The 24,067-nt window shown below is 40.6% G+C and overlaps 1 protein-coding gene across 1 annotated transcript in view; it reads left to right on the top strand.

Annotated features, from left to right (window-relative positions):
- Positions 1 to 24,067, top strand: part of NCEH1 (neutral cholesterol ester hydrolase 1) — a 49,017-nt gene that overhangs the window by 9,637 nt on the left and 15,313 nt on the right. The window contains exon 2 of the mRNA XM_045539676.1: positions 21,866 to 22,094. Coding sequence (XP_045395632.1) covers positions 21,866 to 22,094 — 229 coding nt within the window. The remainder of the gene's footprint in view (positions 1 to 21,865; positions 22,095 to 24,067) is intronic.

The raw sequence follows: 24,067 nt of genomic DNA, 5'->3' as shown, positions 1-24,067 counted from the left end.
CAGTGTTTTCCAGGGTACTCCATGTGCCAGATCTGGGTCTTAGCAGCCATGGAAGCTGATGTTGACCAAAATCAATAACTTGTGTCAGTCTTATTTCTTCATATAGCCAATTAAAATTGCATAATTCTGAACTGTTCTTTAATTGAAGCTTTGTCTTGGATGAAAAGAAAAACATTGTTAATGGTTATGTGTACAGAAGGAATTTATTTGGTAATGATGGTCCAATTACTCTAAAAACATTAACATGTTTTCTGTCTCTGGCATATTTTTGGAGGAAAATCATAGAATTTTAACTGATTTAAAAAGTTGGACTTTGATTTAGGTGTTGTCAGTGGTTAAATGTCTTTATACTAGTCCCTGCTCTAACTACCCCCTCCCTATTCCCCCCCCCCCACCATTTTCAGGCTTCAGAGTGAGGTGAGCAATTATGGGTAGCATTTTAAAAGCTCTATACACCTGTGATCCTTAGAGTTGCTGCAATAAAAATTGCTTCCTGTGCCTGTGAGAGAGACAGGTTTACTTTCAGGATCTGTTAATAAACACTGAAGTTATACTTAAATGTATAGTGTTATACTCTGTTACAGCTCTTCCTCTTTTTGTTCATGGAGGAAAACAATGCATTGTTCAAAGTGCTGGTATATTTTCAGCAGATGTTTATTGATTACCCAGATACTGCAGAGACCTTCAGGTTCTCACACTCTGAAAAACCAAAAAGTAGACAATCTCAACACAACCTGCTGAGTGCTTTAGCTAGTGGCGAAGTTGTAGGAGCTGCGGGAGCCAGGTGGATGAAGCCCCTGTGTGTCTGAGGAACTTGGGCAGAGGAACCCAGAGGAAGTGCTGGGGCGTCTGAATGGGTGAGAGGCAGCACTGGTCAATCCGACAGAAAGGGCATTCCAGGAAGAGAAAATAGCTGGTGCAAAAGTCCAGGGGTAAGAGCATGGCACATAGAGGAAGCGACTTCCGTTGAGTTTCTGAAAGTATAAAATAAAAGTTTGAAGATCTTTACATAACTGAACCATGGGTGGGACTAGCCTGTCTTGAGTTGTTAAGATCTATTTCACTGTTTTCATTGTAGTCACTTTTAATAAGCTAACAGTAGGATTATGAAAGTACACAACCAATAAACGATTTTTTCATGAGTAAATACTACTTGGTGAAATGAACTCTAAACCACTTATTACAAATATTCTGTTAAAAATTTGTAGAGTAGTAGCATTTAACTTTTGGTGGCCAAATATACAATTTGATCGAAAACAATGGGTTTTTCTACTGTTTGGTTTTAGTAGCTTTTCGTCTTCAACAAAAACTTCTTTAAGTCAATCTTTCTTTCTGTGTCCCTAACATATTGCTTCAAAAAGTCATTCTTTGTTTAAAGTTTGAAACAAGCCCTGCAGTGTTGGCAGCTATAGTGCCTTACTTGAGACAAAAACTTTTTGGATGTTTGTCAAAATGGGTGTCTGTGGTTAGTGAACTTGACCTCTGGTTTTAACTACCCAGTCTAGTTTCCCTCTCACCCTGTTTTCTTCTCTCACTCCACCCTGTTCTTTATTTCCCTTCTCTTCCAGTTCTTTTATCCCATCATTGTTAATTGTCTATTTGTTTAATTACTCCTAAGTAATTCCATCTCTCCTGCCTGGCTGGAAGCTCTGGATGTGAGGGGGCATGTCTGTGGATTTTCCCACTGTGTACACAGCTCTTAAAAGTACCTGGCACAAAGCAAACACTGCTGAGTGAATAGATGAGTGACCAAAAGTCCCTGGACAGCTTCCACAGTAGAGTATTGGTGATGACACCCTGACAGGAGGTAGTCGTTTACATCCCATTTCTCAAATAAGACAGCATTGGTAGAATCAACCAGAAAAATGGGCTGCTTTTGGACTGAATTCCTGTTTCCTTTCCATGAAGAGCCTAAGCAGGAACATGATAAGGGGTAAGCTGTCTGCTGTTTCAGAAGGCATGAACTTAGAAGTAACAGTGACAGGGAAAATAAACAGCAATATGTTCAGGCCAAGGCAGGCGGATTGTTTGATCTCAGGAGTTTGAGACCAGCCTGAGCAAGAGCGAGACCCTGTCTCTACTAAAATTAGAAAGAAAATTATATGGACAGCTAAAATATATATATAGAAAAATTAGCTGGGCATGGTGGCGCGTGCCTGTAGTCCCAGCTACTCGGGAGGCTGAGGCAGGAGGATTGCTTGAGCCCCGGAGTTTGAGGTTGCTGTGAGCTAGGCTGACACCATGGCACTCTAGCCTGGGCGACAGAGCAAGACTCTGTCTCAAAAAACAAACAAACAAAAAACAGCAATATGTTCATTCATTCAACAATTTATATGGAGCACTAATTATATACCAGGTAGTATGCTAGACCTCAGGGAACAAAGGTGAAGGAGGTAGGTATAAAAACTGATAATGATAATGCAACAAGTTTCAAAAGTAGAAGCTTGAACCAAGTACTAGAGAGGAGCAAGGCAGGAATGACTGTCCAAGGGGTGAGGTAGACAGCATGCCACAGAGGAGGGTATGTCTGAGATGGACCCTGAAGGATGAACTGGAGTTTAGTCAAGAGGGGAAGCAGGAGAAATTCCAGTAACAGATGGAATTCTACAGTTCAGCCCTCTGTTTTTGAGGAAAGTATATATTGCAGGGGCAAGACAGACAAGTTGTACAAGCAAGGTGTGTACCAGCAAGCAGTCTATAGGAATAGGAGTAGGTAAAGGGTGTGTTTGGATAGGGGGTGGATGTCAGAGGGTAGAGAATGTTCAAGTTCTATAATCCCTGGATGTCATAGCTGCTTTAAAATTTTCCCCACAGGCTGGGTGTGGTGGTTCATGCCTGTAATCCTAGCACTCTGGGAGGCTGAGGTGGGAGGAACACTTGAGGTCAGGAGTTTGATACTAACACAAGCAAGAGCGAGATCCCGTCTCTACAAAAAATACAAACATTAGCCAGGCGTGGTGGTGTGCTCCTGTAGTCCCAGCTACTCAGGAGGCTGAGGCAGGAGGATCGCTTGAGCCCAGGAGTTTGAGGTTGCTGTGAGCTATGCTGAAATCACAGAACTGTAGCCCAGGCAACAGAGTGAGACTCTTTCTCAAAAATAAAATAAAATTTTCCCCACAGAAGCATGATTCCTTTTGTAAATTAGGACTGAAATTTTTTTAACTAAAAAAGGTAAATAATCATGCTATGGAAATTTTGGAAAATAGAAAAAATAGCCTACAATCTCACCTTAACACGACCACCATTTTTCTTCTGTGTAAATTGTCTTGCTTTTGTTAGATTACAATTTTATCCACTTAGAATTTTACCAGAAATTTTACTTAGATTTTGGTAAAGTTTTATTTTACTTAGAATTTTACCTGAAGGATTTGCCACATTATTGCATAGAATTCCCATCTCTCTTTGTAATGGGTGCATGAAAGATCTTGTGCCATTTTTAGATTTAACTATTCTTCTATTACCCAAAATTTAGACTTGAGTTATTTGCCAATATAAAGTTACAGTGAACATATTATGTATACTTTATGTTTTAGGATTTTCCTCAAGATTCTCAAAAAAGAGGACCTTCTAGATTGAAGGCTATAAATATTTTTGTGGGTCCTCTTACTTATTTCCAAGTTATTTTCCAATTTATATGGTTAATAACAATGTGTGAGAATGCTTTTTTGTGCTACACTCTCTTCCATGATGAACCATTATAGTTGATTTTTAACACTTGTTAATTTAATAGCTTAAATTAGTACCCTGTTTAATTGGAATTTCTTTGAAAAGGGTTGACATTAAAATTCTTGTTCATTCCTTGAATGAATATTTATTGCATAATGCTTTGTACAGCACTGTTCTGGAGAAAGAGCAGTAAACAAGCATAATTCCTGCTTGCATACTTTATATTCTTAACTTTAAAGAAATGCTCATTTAAAAAAAAAATGTGAAGTTAGCTATTTCCCTCCAACCTCATATATTAATAGCTGGTTAGTGGCTAAGAAAGGATTGTAACCTGGTGTATTTCAGGCTCATGGTCTTTCCAATATGCTGCACAACCCTGAGAAGGGAAATACAGGGGTTTGTTAGCAGGGTGCCTGTTCCTCCAAGAAAGTTGCTCTAAGCTTAATCTAAGGTTGATGCCGTTGCTAAAACTGAGAACAGGTCTAAAACATATCCTTAGAAGTTTCATTCCAAGTCATTTCATAAGGTATATGTGGATATCAGTCTCATTGCTTTATATTCTCACCTTGTTTATGTACGAAATGAAATCCTCAGCTTCACCACACAACTTGTTATCTAGAGGAACTTTGGCTTTTTCAGAAATCAAATTCAATCTCAGACAAGGATCATTTGTCCCCACTAAGGATATTCAAGGAGTGTGCAAGTCTCTGAAAACAGTTAAAAATACTTTAGTCAGTGGTAACTACATTGGATTACACATGTGAACTCCCAACTCTTTTGCAAAGGTGAAGACATTTTACATGCTTTGGAATTTGCTTTGGTTTTTATTTTGTGTAAGGATGATCAGCTTCCACTCTTGCTTGGGTTGCAAGATCCTGCATGTCCAGAGTGCCTGTGGGTACTGCAAGTGTTTAACCTATCTATGAATATCAGCCACAAGGACGAGGGAACATCTTTTTTTTTTCGTTTTCTTTCTTTCTTCTTTTTTTAAAGACAGGGGTCTCACTGTGTTCCCCAGGCTGGTCTTGAACTCCTGGCCTCAAGCGATCCTCCCAAGTAGCTGGCATTGCCCGTGACCCTTAGCACAGTATTGTTCACCTATCATTACAACACCCTGTTACAAATAGCCTATTTTCTGGCATTGAGTGAGTTTAGATAGTGGCATCTTTGGTGAGGGGTGAGGGAGACAGCATTTAGACAGCGTGGGCTTTCTTTCATACATATTTATATATTTGAATATATTTATTTACCTCTTTGAATATCCATAAATATCTATAATATTCTCATTAATCTATTTGCCTTTTATCTTCTAGCTCTAACCCAGTGATTATCTCAGAAAAATTAATCCTTATCTTCCATTTGTGATTCCCCCAAGAATAACCATAATTATTAATACCTCTGACAAGAAGACTACATATGCTTAAATCAAGACAAAGGAAATCTGTGTGTTTTGAAGGGAAAATAAATTTTAAAAAGAAACAAGTGCATCAGTCTATACAGTCCTTGAGAGGATCCAATAAACTCCCTTTAAATTGTCCATACTCTCCATGTTCATTTTCATTGCTTTTTAATTAAACTGCTTCTAGCAGTTATGCACTAGCATAACTTAAAATGTAAAGTAAAACTGAAAAAATAAAATATTTCGAATTTTATGCCTTGGTTTTGTTATTGCCCAGGTTTGGGGACATAATACTGTCAATTGTACATATTGTTTGTATGAAAAAAATGAATGGACTTTCAAACAACCAGCTTGAGAGCCAGAGACTGACCTGCACATATGTTATTTTTGGCTTACAGTGTATATTAAATATTTTTAAATTCATTGCCAGTACTTAAGTTACAGATATTTCACATGGTAATCTGGGCTTCTTACTTCTTTTGAAAAATCACCATCCGGCAGCACTGGGCCAGAATTTTCATGTCATGCAGTCACTTGTGGCTGAGCAGCTGCTGCTTCCTTAGGGCTTGTTTCTCTAATTTGCCACAAGCCTCCCTACTCTCTGGTATATTACATCTGTTTTACTCATTTTCATTAGTTGCCCTGGCCCTTGAAGACATGAGTGTATGGCCTATGTTCCACAGTAAATACTCATTTAATGTTTTGTATAATTAACACATTTGTTGAATAACTCATTTGCACAAGTTCCACATATTCCAAATGGTTCCTCTGCTTAAGGGGTTCAGGATCTATTTGGGAAGGTGAGACAATTGCACAGCAATTAAAGTAAGAGTATAAGCCTAGAGATGTCAGAGGGCAGTAAGTACTGGGTAATTTTCAAATGGGCAGTACAGTTAAAAAGGACTGTGAACTCGGAAGGGTGAAAACTGAGCTGGAATGGCCTTGGGAAGATTAAGATTGAGACTGTACCTTGAAGAATGGATCAGAATTACATTGCAGGGAGGCTAAGGGAAGGGTGACAGGGGTGGTGGAGAAGGAAATGATGTAAAACATGAACAAAACCGAGTTGGTAGGAATGAGCATGTTTGGGAACTGTGAATAGGTGTGTTTGGTTGGAATAAAGGAGTTGTTTAAAAGAGTACAGGCTACCTCTCATCACTGAGAGCTATCTGATATCCACCCTTCAGTACTCACTGTTTTTGTCCGTTCACTTCAGAACTGTTCTGCAAATGCTCAAACAAGAAGGCAGCAAGAAGTTTGTGCAAATACTAGTCCACCTCTACTTGTGCAATTATGTTTTCCTCTTTCTTAAAACGTTCATATTACTTCTTCCTAGGACTTCCTCCTCCAGGAAAAAATGGAGACAAGACCTTCATTCGTGGCATAGTAGGGTCTCTAGAATCAACTGGGAAAACTTGGTGTGAGAGATAATAGGGAAAGAGAGAAAAAGGAGGGAGGTGGGTTATGAAGTTAGGAGAAAATGCAAGGAAGCATGGCGAGGAAGGGCAGTTTGGTATGTACTACCAAATTCCTGGAGGGGTCCAGGTTCCCCTATCCCTTCCACATAAAGACTAGGGCCCCCGTCTCAAGAGCCTTACCTTCAATTCTCCTTCAGGACACTTTGCTCTGGGCTTATTCCTCTAGTTCCTTGGAACCCCTGAGAAAGATCCGTAGGATGGCTTTGTATGTCCCTAAGTCCCAATAACTAATATTTCACAGAAGTCGTGTTAAGTGAGGAAAACTGGTATAGCCTTGTGTTCTACATAATTGGATGTAGGATCAAGGGAAATAAGTGCAAGCATCCACCGTGCTCCTGTTGCCCACTGGCATACGCTATGTGAACATTTGTAGTACCAGGCAAAGGGTTGGGTATTGGATATGCTGAAAACCAAAAAGAACTGGATCCAGCAGAGAAGAAGCAATACTTTGAGAGTAGGTTCTGGCCTGGGGCTCAGCTGGGTTGGAGCCCTGTCTCTGGCAGTAAGTCACACAAGTGCCAGACTCAGTCTTCACTTATAAAACCAAGGGGGCTGGGCTAGGCAAGGCCTTCCCAAATCAGTTTTAAAGGAAGTTAATAGGTGTGAAGAAACTAAATATTAAGCAGAGTTAAATTTCTCTTTTACTACTGGAACGTGGTTCCTTTAAAAAGCTGATGTGCATTGTGAATCTCTGAGAGAATTGACACACAGCTTTTCCCAAGCTGAGTTGGTCACAGAACCTTTCACTCTGTCCTCTGTGCAAAATTATCTCCTCAATCCGCTGTTCTGTGAACTGTTTGGGAAAGGATGCTCTGTAGTTTTCCTTCCAGCTCTATCTAACATTCTAATATTCTAAGTTTGTAAAAAGGTAACAAAATCCAGAGATGTTAGAGAGGGCAGAGATCTGGTCATGATATATCTCTAAAAAGATTGCAAATAGTGAGGTTTTAGAATGAATGCTATTGGGAAATGGATACTCTATCTCTGGGTCTTGGAGGCAGATAAAAACAGAAAAATGAGAGGGAAAAATTAAATCCAAAAAATAGGCATAGAATTAGTCGATTTTGCCATGAAGGGGAAGAGCAAAGAGTTGCAGAAGCTTTCTGAGTTATAAATTGGAGCTTTTTTCAGTAGAGATATAATGAAAGAACCTGGAACTAGAGTCTGCTGACCTGGTTCTAGTCTGAACATGTCTGTTACTGGGTGGTGGAGCTTGTCGCCCATCTCTCAGGGCATCAGTTTCCTCAGTTTTCCAAGAAGAGAGTCTATGTTTATGGGTCCCTTGGGTTTTAAAATTATCTGATTCCATTGGCATCCAGTTTAAGTTAGTAAAGATTGAGGCCTTAGGAAAGGGATTTATTGAGGAAAGGTGCATGAGGAGGGGAGGGCCGAGGCTAGATTAGAGAGAATTAGGTCACGAGAGGCCTTTGCTAGCCCAGTGAAGATGGGTCTGTGATGGTGCTCTGCTAAACTGTGAATTCCAACTACGGGGATTTTTCTGCAGAATTGCACATAGACTAGATGGCATCCTTTCAACTGGCCACTTATGTCAATGTAACTAAACCCAAGAGACATCTGAAGTGGACTGTTTTATCATTAACTCTCTTGAGGAATTAATTTACTTGATTAACTTTCATCCTGATTTATGTTTTTATTTTGTTAGTACAGTGCCTGGATAATTGCACTTTAGTGAGCCGTTTCCAATTTTTGTTTGTTTGTAGTCTTATGACATTTTCTAGATTTTATTTTCTTCTTTGGTATTTGCTAAAGTTTGAGTAATCTCTTAATTATGAGACACAGTAATGCATGTTTTGGTAAATAGATTTCAAGCATTAAATATGTACCTCTAAGTGTGATTACAGACATTTATTCCACAAGTGTTCATTGAACATATAGTGTATGCCCGGAACCCTGCTGTTGGGGTGAAGCGGTGAACAAATACATCCTTATTCTTATGACCTATGTGGAGTATACCTAGCTTCAAAGAAAGAACTATTGCCTATGAAGACATTTGCTCCCTCATTCATTTTTATTTTATATGTATCTTTTTTTCAAATTTTTTCTTTTCTTTTTTAATTTTATTTTTTTGACCCGGAGCCACACCCAAGAAGCCTTGAGCAAGTGGACTCCCCTCATTCATTTTTATTTGATGATCCTATTCATGTTAAGTTGTAAAAGAACAATAAAATAACTTTCAGCAAAGTTTTGCCAAAAAGAAAATATGCTTAGTCACCTTATATACCCAATACATGGTATGAGAAGAGAAAAATGTTTGATAATGTTTAGTAACACCACTGCAATAAACAACCCTATGCTTACGTTTCTTCATTAGATCATTAGGTCACACACAGTACAAAACCCACAAAGAAGCTAAGAGACTTTATGTTAGATGTATCTCCCTGAAAATCCTTAACTGCTGTATGCCAGTCTCTCCCCAAGCAGTAAACTTTGATTATTCACCATTTGATGTTTACTATGGTACACATAGCGAAATAATGAAGGTGCAGCGATGCCAGTCATTTACTTCTGAGTTGAGGGCAGGGGTGCACGCTTGGATTGGTTCTTCAAGTATACATTTTTCCCGAACATACTAGTTTCAGTGAAGAGTTCTGATAATTTTCACAGCTATACTCTAAAAGCTACAGGACAAAAAGAATTCACAGCGGGTGGGTGTGTTGGCTCACACATAATCCTAGCATTTTGGAAGGCTGAGGCAGGAGGATCTTGAGGCCAGAAGTTTGAGACCAGCCTGAGTAACCTAGTGAGACACTGACTCTATAAAAAATAAAATAAAATAAATATAAAACTAGCCAGGTGTGGTAGCGCATTCCTATAATCCCAGCTACTTGGGAGGCTGAGGCAAGAAGGTGCTGTGAGTCCAGGACTGTGAGGTTGCAGTGAGCTGTGAAGATGCCACCGAACTCTAGCCCAAGCAACAGAATGAGACCCTGTCTCAAAGAAAAAAAAACGGAAAAAAAAAAAAACCCAAGCATGTGCATCCAGTTTTATGTAGCTTAATCCTTAATTCGAAGTCATCAAATTAAGAATATTTTAATACATGGAAATACAGTTACAACCCTATTTCTCTCAGGGCTGCAGACCAGTAGTACATCTCTACTTTATTCCACATTCTGGAATGTTCTTCTCCTCAATTTCCTTCTGGCAAATTATTTGTCCTTAGAGACCTGGCTCAAATGTTACCAATGCTGTGAACACACTTGTTGCAAACTCCTCCCAGTGGAAGTGTTAGAGCCGGTTCCCCTCGGCTCCGGGAACAGAAAGACAGAGTCACTGAGGCTGCAAAAAGACAAAGGAGTTTTATTGACTAGCTCGAGCTAGGGTCCAAGCCCCGAGCAGCAATGCAGTGGTCTCTTTCCATGGGCAGGGACCCCGCACAGCGGGGGTGCATGTCTTTTATATTCTTTAGCCAAGCACTATACGGGGGCATGCCGTCCCCCCTCCCTCCTTAATTCATTTGCTCCTTCAAAAGTGGCTGATTGTCTTGGCTCCTGATTGGTTGGTTTTCAAGCCGCGGGACTGGCTTTTGATTGGTTGGTTTTTAAGTTGCGGGACAGGCTTCTGATTATGCCTTGCCCTTCTTATCTGGTTAATTGGTTGGAGGGCCCCTGAACTCTCCAGCCCTTTATCAGCAAGGCCTGTTATGACCACCGGGGCCGGCCGTAAGTCTTGGCTCCACTTAAGCTAGGTCAGCAAACCATGTTTACAGAAGCAATTAGCATCCGTTAGAATCAAAGAGAGCACACTTTTTTTTTGTTTTAAACAATTCCCGTTCTTCAGAAGTCACTACTTCTCTGGGACTGTACCTATAGTCAAGAGAGGCCTTTGCTAGCCCAGTGAAGATGGGTCTGTAGTGGTGCTCTGCTAAACTGTGAATTCCAACTACGGGGATTTTTACTTATAGTACTTATCACATTATTGCATTGTTACCAAAAGCCCAGCACTTGTCCCGGAGGCTGCATCAGAAGAACAAGGACAAGTGGTTTGAGCAATAGGAAAGAAGATTTATTAATTTGCCAACAAATGGGGAAGAGAGAGACTACTGTCCAAAAATATCATTGTCCTAATAATAAGCAGAAATACAGAGCTTTTAAAGGGTGGCTTCTCAGCTTCAGGCAATTGCTGTTCAACCACTGTTGACGCCTCATCTCCACTGAAGACAATCCCATGATCTCCTCGTGGGCCCTCCCTCCTCCAGGTCCTGAGGGACGGCTGAGCCGTCTCTTGTAAAACAAAGAGCAAAGGACATTCCCCAGACATTCCCCTACTGTCCTGACTGCTGGCCCAAGGCAGGGATCCAGGTCCTAGTTCTCAAAAAGAGTGAGAAGTTTCTAAAGAGACAGAAAACATTTTTGCCATTTTTCAGGCCATTCCCTTTGTTACATATTCCCCACTGTCAATGTTTCCCTTCCCTGTCTATGGGAGGAGGGGTGACTACTCTGTTACAGCATTGCCCTATGTATCTACCTGCCTTATACACTGTCAGCTTCTTAAGGACAGAGCCCATGTTTATATTTCTCCTTAATGCTTACCAGTTTTGGTGTCTGGTAGGCAACACTCAAATATTTGCTGAACGAGTGGATAAAAAATAAATATGGATCCTGTTCCTTGTGGTGGAATATTTTACCTATAAATTCCCCTTAAAGGACAATGTACTTATACTATCTGTTGTACAGATATTTAGATTTAGACTTAATATGAAAATTAAATTGTTGTAACTGTAGATCTAGACTAAACATTTGTGAGGAAGATGTTGTTTCAATTTCCTGAATCTGTTAAAACAAGAAGCTTCTCCCGGTGTAGATTTAAACCCTCCACTGTTTGGCAATGCAGAATCTGTCCCAACAGTCAGTGACTTCCTTGAGCCTCTGGGGCTGGCAAGCCATCCTGTCTCCTGATGCCTCAGGCCAAGGAGTGACTGAGCTGCATTAACTTGAACTGCTGGCAGTAGAAATTCTAGTTGTTATAAAGGTGCTAGCTTTTGTACTGATGCTAATTTGCTCAGGCACTGTTTGTATAAGCAAACTGGTCCTGCTACCTGCTGAGCAGATCTGCTGGCAGAGAGAATATGCTGTCAGTGGGTTAGAGTTTGGGATATACTTCATGACCTACTTCCCTACCCTGGTTTTAAACCTTTTACTCTTCAGTGCAGCAGAATCTGAGAGGCTTCGACTTTAAACAATGACTTAGTGATTGTCTTCTGAGCTCTTAGTAATAAGATTCAGAATGACGGGTCAGAATCAGTTGAACTTTTGGGCTCTGTGGTTGCTTTGTCACTTGGGGCTTTATGATCCTGAGAAGGCATTTGTCTCCTCTGAGCCTCAGATAGGCATAAAATGAGTGTAATATCTACTCTTCCTATCCCACAAGTCCTTATGAGATTCAAACAAGTGAAAGTTCAGAAGGTCGTAAACTGTAAATCCCAGTACAAAAGGGCACATTATTATGTATTTTTATAATAGGCATTAATTTAGCATAATCACCATGTGGATGTGTACAAAAGGGTACTTAATGTATTATAATCATCATCTGAATCTGGCTCTGCAGACATCTGTAGATGTCTATAAAAATCATTTGCCTTATCTTTTGAGTTTGTGTGCCATGTAAGAAATGATTTTTCAAAGGCTGTGTCTAATTTGCTGCTTTCTGCACTTTATACGAAGCAGAAGATTAACCCAACTTTTGGGATATCCTGTGTAACACTCTTGTGAAGTCAGGCACAGTGCGTGAGTGGGCAAGTTCTCAATTGCCATGTTGCAAAAGAGAGTTTGGGGATTTTGTCTGGAAGTTTAATTCTTTTGTGCTGCCGTTAGTCAGCTGCTACTTGGAGCACTCAAATGAAAACAAATGCTACTGTCCTGGCAATCAAGGGAGGCTTTCAGCAGCTTGGGTGGCATCATGAAGGGCATTTGTTTATGACTAACTGTACATGAGGCAGTGGGGAAAAAATTTGATCCCTGAGACCCAGACCTTGACCAAGGAGCTCACAACTGCTATGATAGGTAATAGAGGCAGGAGTAAAAGAGAATTTGGTTTTTTAAAAGTCTCATTTTCATACGCCTGTGTTTGGAAGGCAAAGGAAAGTGAGACAGGAATAGGACTGAGAGAAAGAGGTGTTACCAGAGAATGCTGTTGAGGAAGAGCTGGAGGAAAGGAGCATGGTAGGGTTGGCTGCTTGGTCCAGAGTGGTCAAGGCTAGAACTGACATAGTCACTGAGCCTGGGTGAATCACACATCTTTGTGGGCCTTAGTTTCCCTGTGTGTAAATATGGGAAGCTAAATGTTCATCTCAGATGTAAAAATTTCCGGTTTTATTATGTAGATTGGAGCATAAACTCATAAGTGGCAGTAGAGAGTGATGGTTGAGGGTTCTGGAGCAGAATGCTTGGGTTCAGATCCAGCCTACCATTTACTGCTTGTGCGACCTTGGGTGATTCACTGGGCCATGTTTGATCTGAGATTCCGCCACAATAACAGTGACTGGCAGAGAGCAAATGTCTGTACATGTGAGCTATTCCCCTTGACATATCCTCTAGAATACTGGAGCATTTGGGAGCTACGCCAGTATTTTGGCAATATGGAAACTGCTTGTTTTCTGTGTGATAGTAAAACATAAGCAAAAAAATTTTGCAACTAGAAAGAGACAAGCTTTCCTTTTTTCCCTCCCTGAGATTGAATTGCAGCCCTAGAGGTTTGCTGGGCAGGAGAGAACAACTGAATATTCTAGGGTGAGAGGGTTATGTTAGGGTGTTGGATCCCTCTGTGAGCTTTTCTTTTCTCTGATCTAGGTTGTGTTGTTATAAAACCCTCTCACCCTAGAACATTCAGTGGAGTGGTAGTAAGGTTCTCCTCAGATTTGCTTTATAGCTTGTAATGAAATTCTTGGATATGGGAGTAAACAATTTGAAATTTTATAATAGAGCAATCTCATGAGAGAAGCTTACCATTACGTACATATTTTCATGCTTTATAGGTTGACTTAATAATTTCCTCCAGTGCTTTGCTATGTATAGAGGGTGCACCTGTGCCCCACATAGAGCTCATTTGGTCTAGGCATAACCTTAGTGTGGGACAACAGGTTTATTCTACAAAAATAAGTAGTAAAAGAAAAAAGCTAGGAAAAGTATAGGAAAGGTCCCTAATCAGATGGGGATCCACCAAAGATCTGGAGCCTGAGCAAGTCTGCACACTGATTTGTAGCGTTTGTTGACTTCCATCGTGTAAATACTCCCACCATGGCCAATTTCAAGCTATTGACCTAATGTCAACTGACTTGCAAAATTCCTGTAAATTTATCAGTTGGTTTTTGTAACCCAGCAAGAGCTGGCTTCAGCATACCACTGAAGGGTGGTTGACAAAGAGAATAGCAGGTTAAACAAAAGAAACAAAGAATAAAGTCCTGCAAGCTAAGCTTGAGTACAACTTGTGAGGTGGTGAGACATGAGGTTGGAATGTAGAATGCGACCAGACTGGAATACCAAGTTCAGATTTTTCTGTAGGAAACAGGAAGTCAACGGAAGTTTTTAAGCAGCCAGGTAAGGTGATCAGCCTTTTATTGTAGGAACTCTGATAGCAGGCTGCAGTAGGTTAGAGAGAACAAGAATGTTGTCTAGAATTCAAGTTTGTAGGCAAATGCAGAAAGTAATGAGCAACTTAGTCAAGGCAGCATTGAGAGTTGGGGTGGGAGCTGGGGGTAGAACTAGATTCAGAAAACATTGGTAGGTGAAATTAATACATTGGTGATTGATAGGAAAAAATGCAAGAGAAGGAAAGAACTGAAGAAAATATCAAGATTTCTAGCTTGGAAGCTAGACTTATGGTCAGATAATTAACTGAGAATTTACTATAATGAATTGCTGTGTTGGGGCTGGAGAAAAGAGAGTAGACCATGTTAGTTTTAAGGAACTTATAGGCTAGATCCTGGAGATGGTTGGAAATGTGGACCTGGAGCTTGAGAAAGATAGGTCAGGGCCTGGAGATAGAGATGTGGAAGTCATCCGTTTATGAATAGAGGTCATAGCCATTCAATTTAATAAGCCGCTAGTAAGTACTTGCTATTTACCAGGCACTGTGCCACGATAGTACATTGGCTTGCTGATGATGGAAAGCAGGAATAGCAAAGTTGATAAAATTAAAAAATGGAAGTTTATAGAGCTTTTTATTCTTTTTTTTTTTTTTGAGACAGGGTCTCACTCTGTCATCTGGGCTAGAGTGCAGTGATGTCATCATAGTTCACTACAACCTCAAACTTATGGGCTCAAGAGATTCTTTTGTCTCAACCTTCCAAGCAGCTAGGACTACAGGGAGGCGCTACCATGCCTGGCTAGTTTTTTAAATTTTTTGTAGAGATGGGGGTTTCGCTATGTTGCTCGGGCTGGTCTTGAACTCCTAGGCTCAAGTGATCCTCCTGCCTCGCCCTCCCAAAGTGCCAGGGTTACAGGTGTGAGCCACCGTCCCAGCTAGAGCACCATCATTTAAAGGGCTGGTGGGCAGGAGAAGAAGAACTAATCAATAAAAGACCCAAAAAAAAAAAAAAAAAAAGACAGGAAGGGAGAGGAATTGTTAGTGTGGCCAGAGAGATAAGAAATTGGAGAAGTTTCAAGACAGAACAAGTTGTTATCAAATGCCTGCAGAGAGGCCAAGTACATCATTGATGTTGGCATTGGGGTCATGGGGTCATTGGTGAACCTAATAAGGACAGTTTCGTCAAATGTAAGAGGTTGGAAGCCAGATTGCAATGAGTTGACTTCAGAGAGGGCAGTCTTTGAAAAGTCACTGTCTTTTTTAGGATAAAGACAGAACTGACATCAACAGAAATCAAATTCTTTTTAGAGATAAACCTCACTTTTCCTCCTTGCCACCTGTAAGCTTACCTTTTACCGACCCTCCCAAGGCCAACCCTTCCATCTGCTTTCTAGTAATAGATCCCATCTCCTGCTCCTTCCTCTGGGGTCTCATTCACGCAATTCTCTTCACCTCTATAACTTTGTCTCTCCCTCTTCACAAGCTCTTTCCCAAGAAGCATGCTCAAGTCTCTCTCAATTGTCTAGTGCCTTCCTTATCTCTACAAACAGTGAAAGTAGTCTGTCTTCATTCACCTTTATCTCTTCAACTCCCACTCCCTTTGCAACCCAGACAGTCTGATTTCAGCCTCATATGTTGGATGAAACTGTTCTTTTTAGGCTCACCAATGACCCCATAGCCAATACTAGTGACCTACTTGACCTCTCTGCAGACATTTGACAACTTTCTCTTTGTTCAAACTCTTTCCCCTTAACTTCTCCAGGTTCTTGTTTCTGTTGCTGTACTAAAAATGTATCCTTTCTCGCTTCTGCTCTCTCTTTCCGCCTCTTGCTCTTTTTTGTCTCTTATTGATTAGTTCTTCCTCTCCTGCCCACCGCCCTTTATGTGATGATGTTCCTTCCCCAAGGTTTCATTTCTTATTTTATTCAACTTTACATTCCCTGGTTTCCCTGAGCAAATTAACTTTCCTTCTGTGGTGGAATTTACCATGTGGCCTAAATACTCCCAGAAATGCTGCTCAGGGACACCCCTGTCCTGTGATTATAGTTGGGTTGGAGTAGAAATGCAACCCTCAAAGATTATTTTTCAATAGGTGTGGGATGGGATCCAGGCATTGGTAATTTTTAAAAGCTTCCAGGTGATTCTGATATGCTACCAGCTTTGAAAACCACTGGACTAAACTAATTGAATAGAGACACCAGTGCCTGCTATATGGCAGAAGTTTTAATTAAATTCTCACAAATTTTCATGCAGATAAATAAATGTTCCATTAGATTATAGATTTTTCTATAATCTGCATGAGTAGAGCAGAATATAGACAGGAGAATTAAAAAGCTGTTTGACAGAATGAGTGACCATGCTGGAAAAGTTGGAGAACCACTGATGTAGAATCCAAACCTTTGAGTTTGAGGAACAAAGCAAGTAGTGAGTTAGAATTGATGCTGTAAGTATTTAATGCAGTTGGTTCGTGTTGCAACTTGACCAAATGCTAAGTTATTTATGCGTGTACAGTGTACTGTGCTACTGGTTCTTCTTCAGCCTCCCCGTCCCCCTTCGATACAAGCATACAAATAAGCTTTTTGGAGATAATTGCCGTATATCTTTTTAATCTGTAACAATTTCAGAACTTGGTAATCCATGTGGTACTAACAACAAATGTGCATAATGGGAAAAATGATAGTCTCAGCTTCCCTAGAAACATTGGAATATCTGTCCCTGGGCTCACATTTCTTCATGCAGGGATCTTCTGGATCAGAGGTATAAAGATAACGATAACCAACTCGTACAGGGCTTGGTATGTGACGGGCACTATTCCAAGTGCTTTAGTGTGTGGTCTTCGCAACAATCTTTTGAGGTAGTCAGTATTATTATTTCCACTTTACAGATGGGAAATTGAGGTACAAAGAGGTTTAGTAATTTGCCCAGGGTCCCAGTGCTGGTAAGTGGGGGAGCTGGGATTTTAACTCAGGCAGTCTGGCTCTGGAGTCTCTGCTGGTGACTTCTGTGCCAAACATGCCTCTTTTAGACTGAGCTTTTTATTGCCATGTCCTCCTGCCTCCGCTTTGTTTACTTACCTTATCTACCCATAGGCATTCAAATTAAAACACTTCCCAACACTTGGGCCTGGGTTCCAACCCTTTTCATTGTTACCCACACCCATGATGGGCTTTTGTCTTCCATTAAGGCCCAATTCAGGCCAGGCACCTTAATGGATTCCATCCCCAGACAGAAGAAATTCCTTTCTTCTCTGATCTTGTGAGACCATTTAAATTACTCAGCTAACTAACACCAGCTATTCATTTACAAGCCTTGGTTCCCTCTATTACTCTAGGTTCCAGAAGATTGTTTCTTTCTTCCCCTCAAATTTCTCTGCCCATAGGCCATATTCTATAATTTATATGTCTATTTTTTTTTTGATACAGAGTCTCACTCGGTTGCTCAGTCTAGAGTGCTGTGGCATCAGCCTACCTCACAGCAACCTCAACCTCCTGGGCTCTAGCGATCCTCCTGCCTCAGCTTCTCAAGAAGCTGGGACTACAGGCACCTGCCACCACACCCACATAATTTTTTCTATTTTTAGTTGTCTGGCTAATTTTTTTTCTATTTTTAGTAGAGATGGGGGTCTCACTCTTGCTCAGGCTGGTTTCAAACTCCTGACCTCAAGCAATCCTCCCCCCTCAGCTTCCCAGAGGGCTAGGATTACAGGTGTGAGCCACCATGCCGCCCGGCCTTATATGTCTAATTAATCAACAGAAAACAATCCCAGTCATAAACAGAACAACTAATTCACATATTAATAAGCAGAGTACAGTTTCTGCTTGGTTTCCTCTCATGCCCGCTTGTCCTTTGATCATCAGCCATCAGGCCTGGGTAGGGAGCTGGTGCCTCCACCAGACTTTACCATCTGGTTCCACTGAGTTACAATGAATACCCCCAGCCCCTTCCATCTCTGTAGACAGAATTCTTCCCCCAGATCCTGGAATGGTTATGGAGGCAAGTTTTAAGACCTCTAGCACTGCCCTAGATTACTTCAACAAGCCAAGGCTAGGTAATTTGCAGCCCCCTGGGCCCTTAACCCTTGGCCTGCTTCTGTGTGCTCTGGAGTTTTCCAGCTACTTCTAAAGAGGTTTCCAGAAACTTTGTTAATTCCAGAATGTTACTTGAGTGAATCTGAATCTTATTTCATAAACTGAAGGATATAAGAAATACAACTTGATCTATATTTTAGGCCTTCATTCTTTAGGTAGAAACTTAATCCCAGTCAGTTTAGGAATTCTAACTCATCACTGTTTGCTTTTAGATTTTCGAGGATCTTACACAGTGCTGAGGCATTTGAGGGTTGGGAAAGCCATCTGGGTATCACTCACCCTCAGCCCACATCATGGTTCCACCTGGTCCTTGGTGTTTGGTCCCTAAAGGTTGCCCTGGGATAGCCTTTGTTCTTACTGGTAAGATAATGGACACTTCAGGTCCAGTAGTGCCCACTTCTATTCCTGTTGAGTCTGTATAACGGGCTGTGGAGGACAGAGAGTTTGTCTCAGGTCCATCTGTAAGACATTCATGCAGAACTTGCTACTTTTATGCTTTTATTGGGCACATAGAATCATTCTGTTTCTCCTTCACCAGCTGGAGCCTGGGGAACACTTTAAGCCATTTGAGGCACCATCTTCCTTGACATAATGTTGCATCCACTCTCCCCTAGGGTCTGGCCTCCTGCCAAGGTTCTGTCTGGGCATGAGGCTGCATCCCAGGGTTCTTTTCTCACTGGATCCCAGATACCTATCCATATATCCATCCTTATTTCATCTCCAACGCTTTATCTTCCCCTCTCCTACCACCTAGCCTGGGAAGTTACTTTCTATTTCAGGAGACTTCTTATTCATCATGTAATTCTAAATCAATGTATTTTTAAAAATTCTCCAAATGACATAGTCTGTTAAAAATCAAAAGCAGGAAGATACTCCTATTTCTCTGCTATTTTTCTCATAGCCTTTCAGTGAAGTAACAACTGTGGAAAGGCTTGGCTGCTGAATTTATTTGCCGGGCAGTAGGCGTAGGAGAAGGAGTAGTGAGAAGAGCTAAGGGAGACAGTAGATATCAGAGAAAAAAAGTTGAATAATATTCACACTTTCATCATGCCACATGACATCACAGACATGTGAATGTTATCCCATGCTGGATGGGGCTCAGAGCACCTTCCTGGGCCCACACTGATCTACACAACATCTCTAGAGCAATTCTGTGTGTCTTGCAACCCCCTTCTGGTTTTAGGAGTCCAGCTCCTAAACTGGTTACTTAATCTCTAAGCTTCTCTCCTCTCTGCTCCTCTCTACAGGGAAGATACTAGTACCTACCTCACAGAATTATAGCTGGAATCCAGCAACCTACCCCAGCACTCACAGTAGGCACACGGGCAGTGATAACTGTTATTAACAACAGTAGCAATGCAGGTGGTTCAGGACAGTTTATTGTTCAGTTCTCCTCATTTTCAAATTTTGAAATAGTCTCGATATTAGCTGTCGGATAACTGTTTTTATTCTCTGATTTATCAGTATAATTTCAAACATTAGCAGAGTTTTTCTTTTAGCAGCTTTCTGGGATCTCTTCCCACCCATCCACCTACATTTTCTTACTCGTGTCTTTTTCCCCTTCATAAACAAACTGTTCCTTTTCTAATCAGCACGTCTGCCCCCACACCACCCTGTCACTATTGTAAACAACACAGATGGTTGTTCGGAAATGCTGTTAATGCAAGTGAACATAAGCTAACATGCAGAGGTGTTTTTTGGAAAGGTATGGGCAAAACTGAGTCAAACCTGCATGTGCTCAGAGCACAAGTTACATAAAGGAAACCCGAGATGGATTCTCTCGGAAAATGAACAGTCTTCCCATATCTTGTCTTCTAAAGACAATTTGTGTGTTTTACAGTTTTCCTGTAGTGAAAGAAACTCATATATAATTTGTCTTAATACTTCATAAAGTATTCATTTAATTAAAAAAATACAGTCCAAAAAGGAACAGAGCCAAGTCTGCCATTTCTCTGTTCATATTTCATTATTTCATGCCTGCCAAACTGCTAATCCTGTGAGAAGTGGAAGGGATCCTGCATTTTGTCTGTTAATTGATAACCATGTTGACAAAGGTTTATTGTGTCTACTCTAGAGACCTCGGCAAATACCATGCTTCTCAGCTGTACCCTGAGAAGCCCTATTGGCAGATCTCAATATTCCCCAAGTTGGACTAACATTTCACCACAAAAACTCAAATGATGACTTGCCAGAGAGCTTAAATTGATAGTTAGAACCCTTTGTGCATGCACGCACACACACACACACACACACACACACACACACACGTGTTTAATGTCAAGGACAGTAACAGTTGTTTTAACTTTTTCAGTAAATTGGGCAGTTGATGTCAGGGCACATATAGAAGTTGAATTCTTTTATTAATATTCATTTGCTCTGCTGCTTATACTTGCCAGCAAACGCATTTTAATGGAATTCCTGAAATAGCTGTTCATTGTTAGATTAATTGCCTCCTGTTCTTGTTTTTCATGAACACTTGCTAATGGTTTTTATAATGTAGTGCTATCTAACTCTTTTCATGACAGGGTGTGTATCTATGTGCATGTATATGTATGTGTACATATATACATATACACACATGCACGCATAATGATAATAATGTTTATAAAAGAACACTGGAATAAATGGCTGAGGAGCTTGCCTGCCCAGAGGCCGAGGGGATGAGCACACCTGCATCCTCTTGAAGACACACCAGCACGCCCTGTGCATAGGCTGAAAAGGTGTATTATTGTGCATTGCAGACCTCATATAGTCTTGATTTTTGCAAAGAACATTATTACCTTGACCTTGTGATGGCATTAATGGTTTCACTAATCACCAGTGTTCTGTTTCATATTCTACAAAAGAGCACTGTCGCTCTCCAGCTGTTCCCCTTTCTAAGGAACTTGTAGAAATGGAAAGAGGGGAACAAACTCTGCAGAGTCTTTGCTGAGTAGGCAACTTAGGTCTCTACTCTCCTTCTGCAACCAAATGACTTCCCATGAACACTGAGTGCAGGGTTCAGAGGGAAAGAGAAGTCAGGCACACTTCTAAAAACCTCCTGGTTATTATCACTTCTTGGCCTTTTGGCTAAGATCCAGTGTAAAAAGCTCCTGGTTATGTCTGAGCCGATCTGCTTCTAAATGCCAGGGCCTCAGGTGACCTTGTTCCTTTTTTCTTGCACATTCATTCCTGTCTCCTACTCTCAAAACAGACACAAATATATAAGTTTCAAAGCACTTTAAAAATAATATAACTGTGAAACTTTTCTCTCTTTTATTTGCATTTAAATAAAGTATCCTTTCATCACTTCAAGTATGTTATTGAAACAGTGATGGGCTCATTTAGGGGGAAAAAAAGATTGCATCCATTCACAAGTCCTAGGTTTTGAGTCCCATAACTACCACTAACTAAATGAACAAACTTAGTTAATTTCTAAGCCTTCTCAATAAAACGGGGCTGATAATAACTGTCCCATTCCCCTGTCAGAGCTGATCTGAAAATGAAAAGGAGAGCTCATATATGAAAATATTTTGTCAGTTAAAAGCAAAAGGTAAATACAATTTGTTGTTGTTGCAAAAGTGTCCGGTGAGCCCGCCAATCCAGTGGCAGTTGCATGTAAGAACTGGGGTACTGCGAGTTGGTGAGTGTAGCTCTGGTAATGACAAAGTTGACACGTGCTCTTCTTCCTTATTCCCTCTCTTATCCTGCAGAGTAACCTGATACACTACCTGGGACTGAGCCATCACCTACTTGCACTGAATTTTATCATTATTTCTGTTGACAAAAAAAGCGCATTGTCGTCTGCCCGAGTGAAGGTGACCGACACTGACTTTGACGGTGTGGAAGTCAGAGTGTTTGAAGGCCTGCCAAAGCCAGAAGAGCCACTGAAACGCAGTGTTGTTTATATCCACGGAGGAGGCTGGGCCTTGGCAAGTGCAAGTATGTCCTGGTCACCTTCAGATTGTTTGTCATTGTGGTTGACCCTGGGGGAGATGTGTGATTGGGTTTGGTTTTCTCAGTGGGGAGGGAGAGGGGGACCATGAGACTCAGATCCCCTGGACAGTCCCAGTTACCCTTGTTGTCCCAGCATAATTATAAATAGTGTCCCCTTTTCACTCTCAAAAGGGCTCTGGTTTGGATGGTAAATTATATGGTTACCCAAGTAAAGGTTTTTGCTTGTTGGTTTGTTTGTTAATTCAGGGAGGCTGTTTTTTCCTCCTGAGAAAATGAACAAGCTGATGAAAATATTTTCTGTGATCTAAATCATAGACTAACTTATTGTGAAGTGCTGATGATAGCTTTCTACACCAAAACAAGGTGAGGGAGTTTTATGTATAGCTCTTTTGCCCATTTGTGCTTTGAAGACATATTTCTATGAAACAGAACAGGTATTTTCTAAATATATGCGTTAACTCAACATTTTATCTGCTTATGAAAACAAAGATTAAGATATAAAAGGTATGCAACTATTAAAAGGAAACAGTCTTGCAAAGTTCAAGAATATTTTCTTTAGAGTTGGACAACTTTCATGAGTAGAACACATTCAAAATGGCAGGCAGCCAAGTAGAACAGCCCAGGGGAAAACCAACCAAAGAGGATGTTGGGACCTTATCTCTGCCTATAATGATCATGGAACTATGGATACTTCCTCATCTTTAGCCCTGAGCTTTTGACATCCCCGAAGTTTAAAAGCAATGGCAATTTCTTTGTTTATTTTATTATTATATGACTTTTCTAATGCAGCAAAGGTCAAAAGTATAACTTTTTCTAGTAATCCCATTTAACTCCATATCCATTGTTTATTCTTTTATTCGGTGATTTTTCATGTTTTCAACAGATGTTCACTGAGTATGTAAGTTTCCTAGGGTATAGGACTTTAGTGCAAAGCTCAAACAGTTGTGGGCCAGCCTGGACCGCTGGTCACTCTACTGTGTGCTGGAGGATACAAAAACAAATAGGACAGAGTCTCTGACTTAGAAAAGACTGAATCTTTAGCATTGGACACTTGCCAGGTGAGATTGCCCTGGAAGACAGGAAGCGTAGGTGTCAGGAATGGTATGGGTTACAAGAGGCAACCTGGCCTTTTCTGCATAATTTTAACTGATCACTCTTACCAGAGGAAGAGCTTGGGCTGGTGGAGGTATGCAGGTGCTTACGTAGTTCTTAAACCTTTGGTTCTAAGATTACCTTGGAAAGCCTATAAATAAGGAAACATTGGCTCTCTGTTGCCACAATGTAGATATCAATTTATTGAAAGGACAAGTAAGAGATTAAATTCTTACATACTAAAATTGATTCTGTCACTGCAGACTTTTGGCTCCTCTTTCTAAGAAGTGCTAAAGACTCCCTAAAATTCTAGTTTCTTATGTGTTGGTTTAAAGAGAACATCATATTCTTCAAATTGGTGACTTTCCTGAATTATAGCAAATGAGGATGTTGAAAGAGCAAAATTTTATGAAACTGCTTACTTGCTATGGTTTTTTTGAAAGTTATATACATTTGAAGAGCTACAAAATGAGAATTAATTCTGTGCATTTCATATAGTCCATTATGAAATAAATGTTTAATTAGTTAAAGACATATTCAAAATCTAATATACATTTCCTTTTATTTATGATAATTGCATTTTATCAGAAACCAGATTTAATTTTTGCATTCATACATTAATTCCATTAAGATACTTGGCTGGGCACCGTGGCTCACGCCTGTAATCCTAGCACTCTGGGAGGCCGAGGTAGGCGGATCGTTTGAGCTCAGGAGTTCAAGACCAGCCTGAGCAAGAGTGAGACTCCATCTCTACTAAAAAAGTAGAAAGAAATTATCTAGACAACTAAAAATATATATAGAAAAAATTATCTGGGCATGGTGGCGCATGCCTGTAGTCCCAGCTACTCGGGAGGCTGAGGCAGGAG

Source organism: Lemur catta, chromosome 1 (genome assembly GCF_020740605.2).
Source record: "Lemur catta isolate mLemCat1 chromosome 1, mLemCat1.pri, whole genome shotgun sequence".
Lineage (NCBI taxonomy): Eukaryota > Metazoa > Chordata > Mammalia > Primates > Lemuridae > Lemur > Lemur catta.
The sequence above is the reverse complement of the archived record's forward strand: the minus strand, read 5'-3'. Positions and strand labels throughout refer to the sequence as shown.